The 15,474-nt window shown below is 35.1% G+C and overlaps 1 protein-coding gene across 2 annotated transcripts in view; it reads right to left on the bottom strand.

Annotated features, from left to right (window-relative positions):
* Positions 1-6,281: 6,281 nt before the first annotated feature.
* BRINP3 (BMP/retinoic acid inducible neural specific 3) overlaps positions 6,282-15,474 on the bottom strand; it is a 353,858-nt gene continuing 344,665 nt past the window's right edge. For both annotated transcript variants that reach the window (XM_035010134.1, XM_035010135.1), the window contains one exon: positions 6,282-7,754. In XM_035010134.1, coding sequence (XP_034866025.1) covers positions 6,638-7,754 — 1,117 coding nt within the window. In that variant the 3' untranslated portion in view covers positions 6,282-6,637. The remainder of the gene's footprint in view (positions 7,755-15,474) is intronic.

Consider the following 15,474-nt stretch of genomic DNA (forward strand, 5'->3'; position numbering starts at 1 on the left):
TATATTTCTCTTTTCTTCTTTTTAAAAAATATGGCTATAAGAAAATTTTAAATTACATTCATAGCTTGCAATTGGGGCTTAAATTATCTTTCTCTTGGACAGCTCTGTCCTAGGGAATGACCTCTTAACACTAGGATCTCTCAGCTAGTAACTGCATTATTTCTTGTTGATATTGTTAACTCCCTAAGACACTAGAATTTAATTTGTTTTTTGCTTTTTGCTTTAAGATATGCAATTGATTAATGAATCCCCTTTTACAAATAGAAAATCAAATGCCCCATCCGGTATGAACCACCTTCCCCTTAACTATTTAAAATGACAGTTTTATCTGGGTGTCAACGTGGCTCAGTCTGTTGAGCAGCGGATTGTTGATTTCAGCTCAGTTATGATCTTGGGGTCCTGGGATCCAGCCTTGTGTCAGGCTCTGGGCTCAGCATGGAGTCTACTTGAGATTCTCTCTCTCCCTCTGCCCCTCCATCCCCTGCTTGTGCCCGCTCTCTCTCTCTTTCTCTAATGAACAAGGAAAATCTTTAAAAAAATAAAATGGTAATTTTCTCATAAATGCTCTCTTCACACCTCCTTTATTTCTTGATACTTCATTTTCCCACCACTTATACATTTTAATGTCTTTGATGGAAGTTCCCACTGATTAGTCTTATTTTCATTTTGATTTGTTTGTTCACAACCATTTCTTTCTCCAAACACATTTTTCAAATTATTGTGTTATGTGTGTAATAATAAAATTCCATTAAATTTTGTTTAACTGGAAGTATACTTAAACATTTACTTTGGGATGGAGTTCACATCTTTTATACTGAGTTTAGTGTAATTTTCTGATAGCATTATATGTATTTCCCAAACTGTCAGTTTCATTGTTTTTTTCTTTGAAATAAGTTTTTAAGTTTATTTTTTATATTTATTTAGTTAGGTTTCTGTCCTCTACATTATAGTTTTTTCTTATGCATTAAGACTTTTCCAATTTATGTTGAGAAATACCCAACTATATATTAGAAATAAGGGTCTAATAGCTTATTTCGCTATAAAAAATTAAAAGTCTTTTTGTTCCCATTACAGTCATTGGTGGTTTAGTAAAAAGCATTCTAAACATTTATTATTCTTATTTTTATAATAATTTTTATGTTAATTATCCTAGATCTCTTAAACACTAAGTATGGAATCTACATAAATCTAGAGCGTATTCACTTTACAGAGGAGTTTTTACTTATTTTTTTCTCTTACTTTCATGATTTGGAATTGGTATTTTTATAGAATCTGCCCACACTGCTATAAATGAACAAAGAAAACTATATTTTTGATTCAAAAATCAAGAATGTATGGGATGCCTTTTCAAATGCTTCTGTGTAAAATCATGAAATTGATTTCAGTTTTCTGTTGTATATAATTAATATTTAAATGTATTACTGTTGACATTTTGAGTGTCATGTTCTGTATTATTGCTACAAATCCTTTTTATTGACCAATTTTTTCTATTTATTCATCATTGCGCTTTTTTTTTTTTTTTTTTTTCATCATCGCACTTTTGAAGATCTTTCCAGGACTTTTTTTACGCCCATAACAATGCTGGTTGAAGGGTGAGGCAAATTAGAAATCTGTGGTCAGGTCACTATCTTACCTCAAAATCCTCTCTACTATCACTCGAAATTCACTCTACTCTCAGAACAGTGCTTTTACTTGTGGTAAATACTATATAGGTATTTAATCAATCCATTTTTATATGTTATTATAGTTATTATGTGATACTTATTAGTATATAATCACAGAATGAAATAGTACTACAATCATTAAATGGTTAGTCTGACTGCCAGCACATGAGGTAACTCTTAAGTGTGGCGTGTTTGTTTTGGATTGAGTTTCATTTATGTGTACTAATTTACCACACTTGGCTGCATGTCTTCAATATCAAATGACTTGACATGGATATTCCAATTCATCAGTCACTCATAGTTTATTAAAATAGCTAATGTTAAAAAAATAAAAAATAAAATAAAATAGCTAATGTTACCTTCGTGTTAAAGAAATGGAGATATGTAAAAATCGCCGGTAAGATATATTTACCAAATATTGGAATACTGTGGAGTGATTGAATTATACTTTATATTTCTATCTCTAGGAAAGCCTGAAGGTAGAAATATAACTCTGGTCATGCTGTAAGACAAATTCATTCCAGAAAAGTCTGAAGTCTGTATTGGAATTTAGGTCTTTCAACTTCTTGGTTTGTGATCTTGGGGAATTTGACAAACCAGGAGGAAAGTAGAATGTTAATAGCAGTAGGATAGTAGTGCAGTGAATGAGCATGGAAAGATACAAACCGTCAGTTGTTAAAAATTTAGCTGACAGCACAATTATTGCCTAAGAATACTGCAAGTTTAACATCTATGACTTTGTAGTTTCAAATGATAAATATCATACTTATGACCAAAGGGGAAATGCAATTTTGCTCCAGGATTATTATTCTAATTAAATGATCTAGGCACCAAATCAGAATGAGATTGTTATTACAGTTTCTCTAAGCTTGATTTATTTAAAAGTTCTTTTTTTTTTTTCATTGTCACATTGATTTGAGAGACTTATATGTAGCTTTTTAAATTTTTTTTTTTTTAGATTTTATTTATTTATTCGACAGAGAAAGAGAGAGATCACAAGTAGGCAGGCAGGCAGAGGGAGAGGGAGAAGCAGGCTCCTTGCTGAGCACGGAGCCCGATGTGGGGCTCGATCCCAGGACAGCTGGGGTCATGACCTGAGCCTAAGGCAAACGCTTAACCAATTGAGCCACCCAGGTGCCCCGTAGCTTTTTAAGTTCTTAAGTGAAGTTTATTATTGAAAATTAAGTTTGTATTTTCTACTAGGTTTCCAAAACTTCTTAACTTCCCTTTCAGTTGAATTCTGATATTCTGTACCTTTCACTTTAGTAAATATACATAGTTTTATTTTGTTCTTTAATTGTTTCAAATGGCTTATTTTCCTCAAATGAACAAATTTTAGGTCTGTTCAAACTGAAGAGGTCATTAATATGCTTCATAACAAAAAAGGAGGCTCATTCACAAAAAAGAGACATACATGTTTAGAGAGCAGTACATGGTCCTGGTTCCTTCCAAAATATTTCCTCCTATCTTGACAAGAGTCTCCAAAAAAAAAAAGAGAGAAAGAGAGAGAGAGAATTAATTTTCTTGCATTATTTAAATGCAGTTAGAGAAGACCATAAGCTATTTTAGCTTTTTCTCTTTCTTTCTTTCTTTCTTTCTTTCTTTCTTTCTTTTTCTTTCTTTCTTTCTTTCTTTCTTTCTTTCTTTCTTTCTTTCTTTCTTTCTTTCTTTCTTTCTTTCTTTCTTCCTTCTTTTTCTTTCTTTCCTTTCTTTTTTTTCTTTCTTCTTTCTTTTTTTTCTTCTTTCTTTCTTTCTCTTTCTCTTTCTTTCTCTCTCTCTTTCTTTCTTTGCTTTTTCTTTTTTTTGTGCTGGCAGTGATCATTTGAATATTGCTTTAACCTGCTGAAAATCAATTTGAGATTCCAGGGATAGGGAGGCAAGTCAAAGTATGATAGTCATCAAAATAGCTACAGCAGTATGAGACATTTCTGTGAAAATGTATTCTTAATAAATTTCTGATTTTCAGAATTTCAAGTTTTATCTAATTTATTAAATTCAATTAATCCCTAATTTAGAGACCTGAAGGAGAAATACTGAAAAAAGAAATCAAATACCCTGCTTTTTAAAATATGCTTTTGCATATATACCTCTTGATCTTTTGCTCTAGATAAGATATGGACAGTAAAGCTATTTTTATTTTCAGGGAAAATGTAATGTTTATGGACTACATTTTTGTCCATATGTTGGCAAACACGTGTTGTATTAAACTAGATTATATTGTCTGTTGCTTTCCTGGACACTATTTAATAGCTGGTAATATATCAGAAATATAAAAATGTATGTTGATTATTTATCCTTTAACTCTATAGCACTCTAGAATTTGCTTGGTGTGTTCACTTACAGTGTATTCATGTTATCTTAGACATAACATTCAGAGAAAAGCATTCATATCACTTTTCCACTTTGAGGGGGGATATTGACTCAGAGATATAAAGAATTCATGGACAGTGTTACCATGACAGTTGGAACTAAGATAATTTGATCATATCTGATGGGGCTTTTCTGCCAACAAATGCCAGGCACAAGAAGTCACAGGACAAAAGCCTAGTTAAATATTTTCTTACCTGTAACTGTAGAATCTTCTCTCTCCTAAGCCAGCCAGGTCAGAGAGAGCTGAGCCATAAAAAAGTAGCATTTCTGACAATTTCCTTAAGTTCCAGGGAGTGATTGCTGTTCAAAGTCTTTTGGTGACCACGTAGGTTGCTTGGTGGTTTATAGGTCTCAGAGGCTCTGGACATCTGGGCCTCCAAGACTCTTCTGGAAAAAGTCCTAGTGGCAATTTTGACTTTTATAGCAGATGTCTTTTGAAAGGTATTGTTTATATTTGGTAAGTTTGGTCATACTGTGGATAATCGATTTTGGATAATAAATTCTGGTTTTATTTAATTGTTCAAGTGTACTGTGAAAGTATGTGTTTTATAATGATTTAGACCTCAATTTTGTAACTGATTCTTGTTTTGCCATAAATCTTCACATATGATGAGATTAAATACAGAAATAGGATGGTTTGGGCACCTGGGTGGCTCAGCCGGTTAAGCGTCTGCCTTCGGGTCAGGTCATGATCCCAGGGTCCTGGGATCGAGCCCCGCATTGGGCTCCCTGCTCTGCAGGAAGTCTGCTTCTCCCTCTCCCACTCCCCCTGCTCGTGTTCCCTCTCTCGCTGTGTCTCTGTCAAATAAATAAATAAAATCTTAAAAAAAAAAAAAAAAAGAAATAGGATGGTTCATTTAAAGTTCAGTGATACAGTGAAAAGAAGACAAATTCATTCCAGAAAAGTCTGAAGTCTGTATTGGAATTTAGGTCTTTCAACTTCTTGGTTTGTGATCTTGGGGAATTTGACAAACCAGGCTGAGCCTGTTTTTTGTTTTTTCCACCAAGAAAATGGATATAATAATCCATAACCTAGTGTTGTCAGAATTAAATGAAGAGGATATCTGTTATGATACCAGAAACATGGCATCTAATAATTGTATATATTTTTTCTACTGAATTATCTACAAGAACAGAAAAATTGGGTAAAAAAAAGGAAAGAAAATCAGCTACTCAGAGACTGGGTGGAAAAACAATGCCTTGACTATGGTAAGTTGGGTAAGTATTTGTTGTCTGAACTGTCTACTTGTTCTAAAATGCTTTGGAATCAAAAACAAACAGCCCAAGAATCTAGAATGTCTGTGTGATGTTTTTGTCAGCAGTCTTATTCTTTTAATTCATGTGATGGGTTCCTTTCTCAGTGCCCTGAGAAATGACTCCATGACCTCAACAAGAAAGCTGGGCTGAACAGTGCATTTGTTTCAATTACAAGAAATGTTTATGAAATATTTAGACAGGAGCTGAGTGATAAATATCATAACCACACTTTACAGATACATCCAGATATCTAAACAGAAATGCAATTTAAATTCCTAGTAAAAAAGTACAAATTATATGTCTAATATTGTACCATGGGTAACATGGGAACTCAAATTTCAAGCCAAAAATCTGAACTAAAATCAGTTTTATATTGAATGAGTTTGATCTTCAAAATACTTTTTGGTAATAGCTTCTCTGAGAGAAAAAAGAAAAATCTATTTACATCTGAATTACTTACTTGATTAATTATCTTATACCAAGACATTACAGCTTGTGAATTCTGGAAATGTTATTTTACTGAGTTTGGTAAAGTGCTGGAATAACTATGTTTTCAGTACTTGAAATGAAAATGATTGGGCAGAGTATGCTGATTATCGGTTATTAGAAATTAGAAAGACAAGCAAGACAAAGGGAGTTGCTAGGGAAATAAAGGGTTTACTTGCTCTGTCATGGGCTTATAATCACACTGGTTTTTCTGTATGTTTGCCAGAATGTTCTCATATTTAGTCGGGAAATAGTTCATCTGTTTATTTTAATAATGATGGTGTCTCTAGGAATGATTTATAAGCACATAAAGGCACCCCTGCTGTGCTGTTGACCATAAAAATACAACTGACTACTAAATATTCTACCTAGTTTTCTCTAAAGGCTATTGAAGGGGACCTTCAAATGTTTCCATTGAAAAACTTGGTGAATTTTCCCCAGGTTCTAACAAGCTGTATCAAAATAAAACTCATTTCATGGAAAAAAGGAATCCCACAGCATTTCTTTTTAATAACTGTTCAGCTACAAAACTTTATTGGTATCTTTTTATGTTCCCTCTAGAGGATGTAATGCACAAAAGCATTGCCACGGAACATATAAAATTACAAATGAAATTTATTGTAAAAAGTAGAATGTCTTCTAGATTGGTGTCAGTATTTATTTCATTCATAAACCAAAACTGCAGTATAATATATTCATTGTCAGCAAGTTCATGTGTGTAAATTGCCATCCAATGTTATTGACTGATATAAGACAGATATTGAAAAGACAATTTAAATGTACTCTTCCAAACATAAACTGTTCCACAAAAGCACTGTAAAAACTCCTCCAAGGTTTTGGGTTGTGCTTGACATTTATGGTTAACTACATAATTTGGTCGTGTCATAATCCACTGTGTTTGGCAATTTGGCATTAAACGCCTGCAGAGCAGATTGGATCCTCACCACCTCACTAGTAGACAGCTTGAGTCTATGACGAAGCAAGCAAGAGAAAAGATCTAGACGACGCTGGCCAGGTGGGGAGAGTTTATTTACACGGTCTCTTATCTCTAGAAGTTGCAAAAGTGCTGAGTCCTGGGATCCCTGAGTATAGGGGTAGTCCAGCTGCAAAATCAAGTCCCGAATTGCTTCAGGGTCAAAGTGCATGCTGTAACCAAACACTTGAATGTTATTGATTTTCATATAGCCCAGGTTCCGGGAAGGGTCAATAAATTCCAGAGGTTCGTAGTAAATGCTCTCATTGCCATTGGGGCCATTTGACTTGATGCGACTCCTCAGGTAGATGTGCACGGTCTCGAAAAATGTCTTCCACTTGTTGCCCAGAGTCAGCGACCAGTTATAACACTGCAGTGGGAGGTCCAGCTTAGTCCGCTCCCAGTCTGGAAAGCTGTTTTCATTCACAGGCATAAACCAGCTCTCGGAGTGGCTGCCTCCGAAGGGATTGACGTAAACAGCCAACACCGGCTCCAAGGTGCTGTTCTTAGTTAAGCAAATCTGTAAAGAGAGACCCAAGATCATATGGACCAGACTTGACTTGTACTTGTTACTCTTCAAGGTGAGGAGCATCCGCTTACGCCAGGAGGGGTCGAACCAGCTATTGAGGCGCATGTCGTTGCTGATAAAAATGGCATGCACTTCTATTCGTCTGTCAGTCTTCTGCAACAGGTATTTCATCTCCAGGTCTTGCAGGTCAGTCTCAAAGCCAAGATAGTGATCGGTGGACTCGGCGACCTCAGGCTTGCAGAGGCCCTGGCTCAGCATGTAGCCCGTATTGCAAGTACCACAGCGGGTGCGGTTGTCGGGGGCGCAGGTCAGGCAGGCGGAGGCGTCGCCCACCGTGCAGGGCAGGAACGCGGTGCAGACCACCTGGTCGTTCGGGCAGGTGCATGAGTGCGTCTCTTCCGAAAAGCTGCCCAGGAGGCCATTCTCATTGCAGTAGAGAAAAGACTGGATGCGAGTGAGCCAGTAGGTTGAGGTTCTAGAAACACAGAACAACACGAATCTATATGAATACAAAGACATTTTTTGGTGTACTGCAGTAAAATTACCCTTAGCTCTGAAAGCTTCACCATCATTTCTTAGGTTCACTCCAGTTATTTAACCGGGATAAAAGATCCAGACGGTTTCTAATTGAAAATAGATACATTTTAATATAATATTTATATATGCTATATATATATTTTTTTTGTACTAGATAACTTTTTTCATTCTTCGTGGCACAAGGTTAGATGGGGATATATTTGATTTGAACTGAAATACTGCATGGAATACCTTCTGAAAAGATAGCCTGTCATTTCGCTAGGGTACTCCGAAGCTTATGGTGAACATAATTGGGTCAGTTATTGTTTTGAAATGCTAACCAGCAACAGGAAATAAAAGTGATATTATCATAAAATATCTAGAGCAGAATTAGAGCATATAAATGGTGACTGCTCATTCATTTGCTCTTAGCTTCATAAAGCACTAATGTTGCAGGAAGTCAAATAGGAAGTAAAATAAAAATGAAAGAAAAATAAACAACTCTAAAATGTCAATCAGTGTATTTAAATCCTCGGGTTTTATCAATATTGACAGAACAAGTACCCACTGAGAAGGAAAATACTATTAAGACATGTTTGACTTTATTCTTACAGGCTGCTCAAGAAAATTGTTGAAAATATCTCGTTAAAACCAACTACAAGTTATTTTAATAAGGGTTAAGTGTGTCAGTTTAATGTGTTTGATGTGAATCATTAACATTTTTCCTCACTTATACCCAGACATCAGGCTAATCATGATGCAAATGTAAGAATTTACTTTTCGTGTAAAACATTATTCAAACTCTTGGTGTGTTTAAAAATCTCAGTAAAATAACGAAGGAAAATTGTGTGGCCCTGTAATCAGTTAATTCTTTGTTTTTATCGCAGCTGTATGATCACGGAAGAGTTGAAGGGTGTCTATAACGTGCCATTTTCTCGTGTGAAAAATGGGAATAGCAGTACCTTCCATAGTGAGTTCTTGTGAGAAATAGTTAGGCTCAGACTGCATGCACGTGGTTAGAATATTGCACAGTGTATCAATTTTTGATATTCTTATGCCTTTCTGGTGTTCATTATTTAGTACCTATGAGATTTTCTGCGAAATATATCTATTACACTCCATCCTTTACACTTATACACTGCTCCAGTTTCAAAGACTTTGTCCATGCAGAATACTGGTAAAACACAGGCACTAATCTGTCCAAATAACCAATAAAAACAATGCATTCACTATCCATAACAATATTTGAGCTATTTAAATTACATATTCATTTCCATTCCCTGCCCATCCTCCCTTTGCAATGCAACACCTTTTTTTTTTTTTTTTTTTAAGTGAGTTCTTCCTTGTTTTCCCAAATAAATCCAAAAACTCCTTTCTTCCCTCTCATGGCACTTACTTATCTTTTTCATGGTACCTTTTTCACTTAAAATTTTGTATTATTCTGTGCCTACTTGTTCATACTCCATTTATCCTATTAAATATAATTCCCAGCTTGCCAGAAGCCCGTATGCCTGCTCAGGGCTGTATATCCAATGCCAAGTAGACTACCAAGACATCACAGCCCTTTAATGTTTAATGAATCTTGAATCAAATGCATATATGAATTAAAAGACATTTTCTCAATAAGTATAATTTTGAGTGAAATTTAAAGCCCTAAAAAGAACATTTAATACAGTTGTAAAGACCCAGCTCTCTTGGGTTGCAGGAAGTAGAGTTACACAACATACACTTTGACTTTTGCACAATTAAATATATAAAAAGCTTTTCTTTTCCACCTTCCCTAAATGTAACTTTTTTGTTATAGACCCAGAAGAAAAGAAAAAAACAAAAACAAAAACAAAAAAACTAAACTAAACCAAACCCAACCAAAGCATAAAACATCTTCCTCTTAATTATTTCTCACACTGAAAAACACTGACTGGAAACTCGAACCTATTAAATTCATTTCTAACTTTTTCTAGATTCTTTAAAAATAAGTTCTCAGAAGAATTCTCCCAGGAGTATACCCAAGGGTGGTGAAATAGCGATGCTGTGAGGCTCTTTGGCACTTTGTGAGCCATACATCTACATATGAGGGCCTCTAGCTCTAGTTGTTTACTCCCCGCAGAATAAATGTGCAAAAAGCTTCCTTCTGTGGTGTATGAAATAACTTGATTCTTTCTCTACTGAGTTTAGACATATAGAAATTATTACTGATTTTTAATCTACAGCTACTGATGTATTTATTCCATCAGTTTTCTCTTTCACAGGCTGTTAATGTCTCTCCATCTTGGCTTCTTTCTCTCTCTTTTCTCTCCCTCCCTCCCTTCCTGCCTCCCTTCCTTCCTTCCCTTTCTTCCTTCCTTCCTTTCTTTTCTATGTTCTCTTCTCCCTTCTTCCCCCCTTTCTCTCTCTCTCTTTTCTGTAACTGTGTCTTCCTAATATAAAAAATATAAAATATATATCCTATCTGGATTGAAAATTATATTTTCTTCCCTGAAACCAAAGCATAAATTCCCTGAGCCAATTCATCTTTCATTGTAAGCTCTAATCATGTTTCCAAATCGTAAGGACAAACAAAATATGAAATAAATAGACCTAAGGCTAAAGACAGAGCTCACAAAACTAGGGCACTGTAGAAAGAAGCATTTGGACACTTTAGAAAAGCAATGGCTTTTTCAGCTTTCAATCTCTTCCAATCCTTTCCACGTCCCCGCAGATGCATTACTGAAGGAATGTGTTTCGGCTTCGTGGGTTTCAGCTTGTCATGTATGAATATTGATAACTTGGCACACTGTCAAAGCTCCCGTACCCTGGGACGGAAGAGCTAGCGTGTGGATTTTCTTCTTTTAGGCTTCTTGTCCTTTCTCCCCTCCTACCTACCTTTTGACTGTTTTACTGTATTTCACAAGTAAGGAATAGATTTTTAAAGGAAAATTTAATGCAATAATCAGTCTTTGCTTTACTCCTTGTAAAATCTTGGCTAAAGCAGGAGTCAAAAATAGAGAAGGGAGCCCCTTTGGATTTTTCATTTACCCAAATAATCACGTAGTTTTATTTTTCCCAAAAAAGTAAAATTTAACTGCTTTTTTTCTTTATTCTAAAGCATTTAAACTTATTTTAAATAAGTCTGATTGTTAAGTAACTTCGTAAATTCATTTAATTAATGTAAAATAAATAAAAATCAAAAGTAGCCTGTATTGAGCATTTTTTTAAACACTCTGCTTCCTTTTATATCTAAATATATAAAGAAAGTAGTACCACATTTCTTTTATTCTCATCTATAGCTTATATTCATATTAATTATTTGGTGTCTCCTTGGGCTAAGGCTAGAGGATGCAATGTCAACAGATGGACTCCTGGCAAGCAGGTCTTTTGGCCCTTTTCATCAAGCATGTGGCATGGTTTGTGCCGTCTACTTAATTGCACTTTAATAAATATTTACTAAATAAAGGGAATGATAAAGGAGGGAGAGAGGAGTAAGGAGAGGGAGAGACAGAAATTAGAGTGAAGAATTACGGATTATGGGAGAACAGAAGACAGAAATAGAAGAAAGAATTACAAAGGGCCTTGGCCTGTGGTAGCTACTATGACATGGAGCATTTCAGGAAGGGCAGGAACTCCTTTATCTATCAGGAACCGAGTTTGCATTTTGGAAATACTTTCTACAAAGGCTTTTATGGGACAGTATTAAAAAGAGAAAAATGCCTCCCAGAGTTAAGTTAAAATTTTAAAATTTAGGTTAAAATTTAAGCTAAAAGCCTATAGCATGTTGCTATTTGAGGAATCACGTGGCATACGAATTTGGGAGCTTTGGTTCAATCTGTAATATTCTCCATGTGTTGAAGATCTGTTCTTCTCCACAGGATACATCAGAATGCCCTAGACTAAAAGATGAATACCTGATTTCTGGGCTGGACTCTACCCGGTGACCTGGGACAGGTCACTTAGTGTCCTTAACCTTAAGCAGAGCTTGAAGAAACACTAAAAGTTTGGTTCTGCATGACCCTGGGGAATACAGATAGCTTTCTGAACCTTTGTGTGTTCCTGTGTGACTCCACTTGCCGATCTTTTGTCAGGGTGGAATGGTGTAGCATATAACCCCCATCATCCCCGTCTCACATGTGGTGGCTGCTCATAATGAAACAATGTGAATGAAATGCTTGTCTCTCAAACTTTCCTGTTACTAAGAATATCAACTAAGATATGGTCTTATTCTTATAGTTTCGAATGATGATAAGTGTGATTGGTGAAACAGATTCCTGGGCCTCCCTCCAGAGATACTATAAGAATTTCTAGGCGTAGGGCCCAGGAATATGCAATCCCAGAGGATGTTATGTACAGCTGGGCTGCAAGGTTCCTATGTGAGAAAATTAACAACCCAAATAGCGACTAGGGGCACTTTAAATACCATCTAGCCATCAGCATGTAAGAATACGTGCTATGGTGAGCGCTGTGAATTGTGCAAGACTGTTGAATAACAGATCTGTACTTCTGAAACAAATAATGCAAATTATGTTAAGAAAAAGAAAAAAAAGAGAAGATAGCAGGAAGGGAAAAATGAAGGGGGTGGAAATCGGAGGGGGAGACGAGCCATGAGAGACTATGGACTCTGAAAAACAAACTGAGGGTTCTAGAGGGGAAGGGGGTGGAGGGATGGGTTAGCCTGGTGATAGTTATTAAAGAGGGCACGTTCTGCATGGAGCACTGGGTGTTATACGCAAACAATGAATCACAGAACACTACATCAAAAACTAATGATGTAATGTATGGTGATTAACATAACATAATAATAAAAAGAGAAATATTGTTTCAAAAAAAAAAAGAATATGTTCAGAAAAGGTAGAGAAAAGTTACAATTTGTGTGGAGAAGTGTCAGCATCAGATGGCTACGCTACAGTTTGCAAACCCTACACCAGAAAATTTGCCATGTGCATACATTAAAGAACAAAACAAACACAAAGCCTAGCTTAATCACTAAATTCTACGTTGTTACAGTAATATTAATTATTTAGTGACTACCTCTCATGTCATGGACCAGCTACTTCGTAATTCATTATTGAAAATTCTTCACAGTAGTTTCCAAAGGTTAACCTCATTTTAAAAATTTAAAAATACTGAGGTTCATAGTTTTAATGACTTCCTCTGTTACATATCTGTTAAGTAGAAAAATGAAGACAAAGTCAGAGAAGCAAATTTAAATATTATTTTTTTTTTAAATGTGGTTGAAAGTGTTGTTCCATGGGATCGTGAGAAAAAGTACTTAATAAATGACTTTAGGAAAATATCCATGTATTGCTATTAGCTGGACAGCATCCAAGATAAAATAACTTTTAATTTGATAAAAGTAACTTTTAATTATGATATAAAGTTTAGTTTTTTGAGTGACAGTATACTCTATTGGCTTCAATCACTTTTGGGGAGCCAAACTATCAACTTTGAATCTAGTTTCATTTACCTCATATATAAATTGGGAATAAAATATAGGTTGTTGTGAAAATTAAAGCACAATTTCAGGAAAAGCACTTAAAAGAGTACTATGCACAGAATAAATGGGAAATAAATGTAATGCTTATTTTTATTATTATTGTGTTACTACTGTTACCTTTTAAAGAAATATCATTGTATGTAGTTCCTTTAATACAAATGCTTTTTCCTCCAGGAAATTGAAAATTTTTATTTTATCTACAATTCATGCATTGTATGCATAATATTACACTGTATTTCTGCATTTTATCTTTATCAAAATAAACACAGTTATTGATAACACGGTCAAGACTATATTTAAAAGCACGTGTGCGGCCTCCTTTGATAGTTTTGAAAATCTAAAACGTGTGTAAAGACAATATTGCTCAAATTCAGGACATATATTCTAATGTGCAATGGTTTGCATTGAGGTATTAGAACATATGTTGATATAAAAACAATTACCTCCTCTCATGGTTAAATCCTCTCTGAGCACTAATAATCTTATTTCAAAGGTCCCTTATTTCAACCTTCTAATCTTTTATTGCTCTCCAAATCTGTGCAATGTTGATCCAAATTTTAAAACCTAAACAATATAATTTCAGTATCTTTTTGAAGTTAAATATCACTCTTTTGAGTAGAGCATTTCATTTCAGCCTTCCTAGATTTATGTTTCTCCGACTCTAATACTTTAAACTAAATATGAGCTTGGGATTAAGCACCCACAGCTATTTAAACAATCATAAACTGATTATTAGCTCAGCCACAGACAGATAATATCAAATAATATTCTGTCACTTGCCCTCTTCCAATTCTGCTGCTCTGACCATCTCAGCCTTGACAATGTGGCCTGGAGCTCATGGTGACACCCCCAACATATAATAGTCTCACTCTTAGAAACAGTTTTACACCCCAAGAAAAAGAATGTCATTGTCAAAGGTCCCTCAGCCATCGGTCTCCCAAGGAAGTCTCTATATACCACATGTGTATATAGATACAAATCTATAGACTTATAGACATATATATATATATATATATACACATTTTAATTCAAGTATCTACTAATAATTTTGGTTTGCAGAAAGACAAAGGGAGTGAAGCAGTTGAAGATGTAGGTTATATTTTAAAGAAATTATTACCCACAGGGCTCCTGGATGGCTCAGAGTCCTGGGATCGAGCCCTGCATTGGGTTCCCTGCTCAACAGGGAGTCTGCTTCTCCCCCTCCCTCTGCTTCTCCCCTTGCTCATGCTCTCTCTCTCTCTCTCTGTATCTCTGTGTCTCGAATGAATTAAAAAAAAAAAAAAAAGAAATTATTACCTGGTAGTAACAGTCATTGAGGTTTTATCATGAGCATAGTCTTTTAATAGGCATTATTTATTGATTCCTCTCAATTCTCACTACTCCCTGAGTAAGGATGTTTGTTACCCCAATTTATAAGTAAGGGCATGCATTTTAAAAAGCTTAAATAACTAGAACTTGTTCAAAGTCCAACAGCTAGTAAGTGATAGAACTGAAACTACACATCCCTGGTCTTTATTACTCCCAGTGATCTTTTTGGATATGACATCAAAAGCACAATCAAGAAAAGCAAAAATTAATAAGGAGGGCAAGAACAAACAAAAGGTTTCAGTCCAACTAATTTGTGACACATTTGGTTGAGTGGCATACACAGACAAATCTGCTTACATTTTTGTCCCCAAAGATGCTGCGTCTGATTCTACAGTTCAAAAAAATCAAAAGATATGTTTTTCTCCTACTTGTGACATAAAATATGAAAAGAGACAGGTCAACATTCAGGCTGCGACATGTGAGGCACACAAAAATGAACACAATTACATTACTCGAAGTGAAGAGAAATTATCAAAAGAACACCAGCATTTTCCTAATTAGAGTCCACGTTTCATTTTCTTCCAAAGATTACCAAAAATTGAAATATCTTACCCACTAAGTCATATTAGATAGTAAGTTAAAAGAGCTTAAAAAGTATTTATTATGTGCAAGTTCAGCTAGTAAGCGGTTAGTGTAATTGATGAATATTGACACAAATGCAATTATTTTGCAAAGACAGGTAAATCTGATGTCTCCTAAGTGCATTCATAACATCCTGGTTTTCATCCACCATAACATTCATTACACCAAGTCATTATTACCAAATCATCTGTATTTCATTACATTATACTTTCTATGAAGGAAAATATGTATTTGTTTACTTCACTATTTTCCTATCACAGCA

This window comes from Mirounga leonina, unplaced genomic scaffold, assembly GCF_011800145.1.
Source record: "Mirounga leonina isolate KUSES-001 unplaced genomic scaffold, KU_Mleo_1.0 Mir_154, whole genome shotgun sequence".
Taxonomy (NCBI): domain Eukaryota; kingdom Metazoa; phylum Chordata; class Mammalia; order Carnivora; family Phocidae; genus Mirounga; species Mirounga leonina.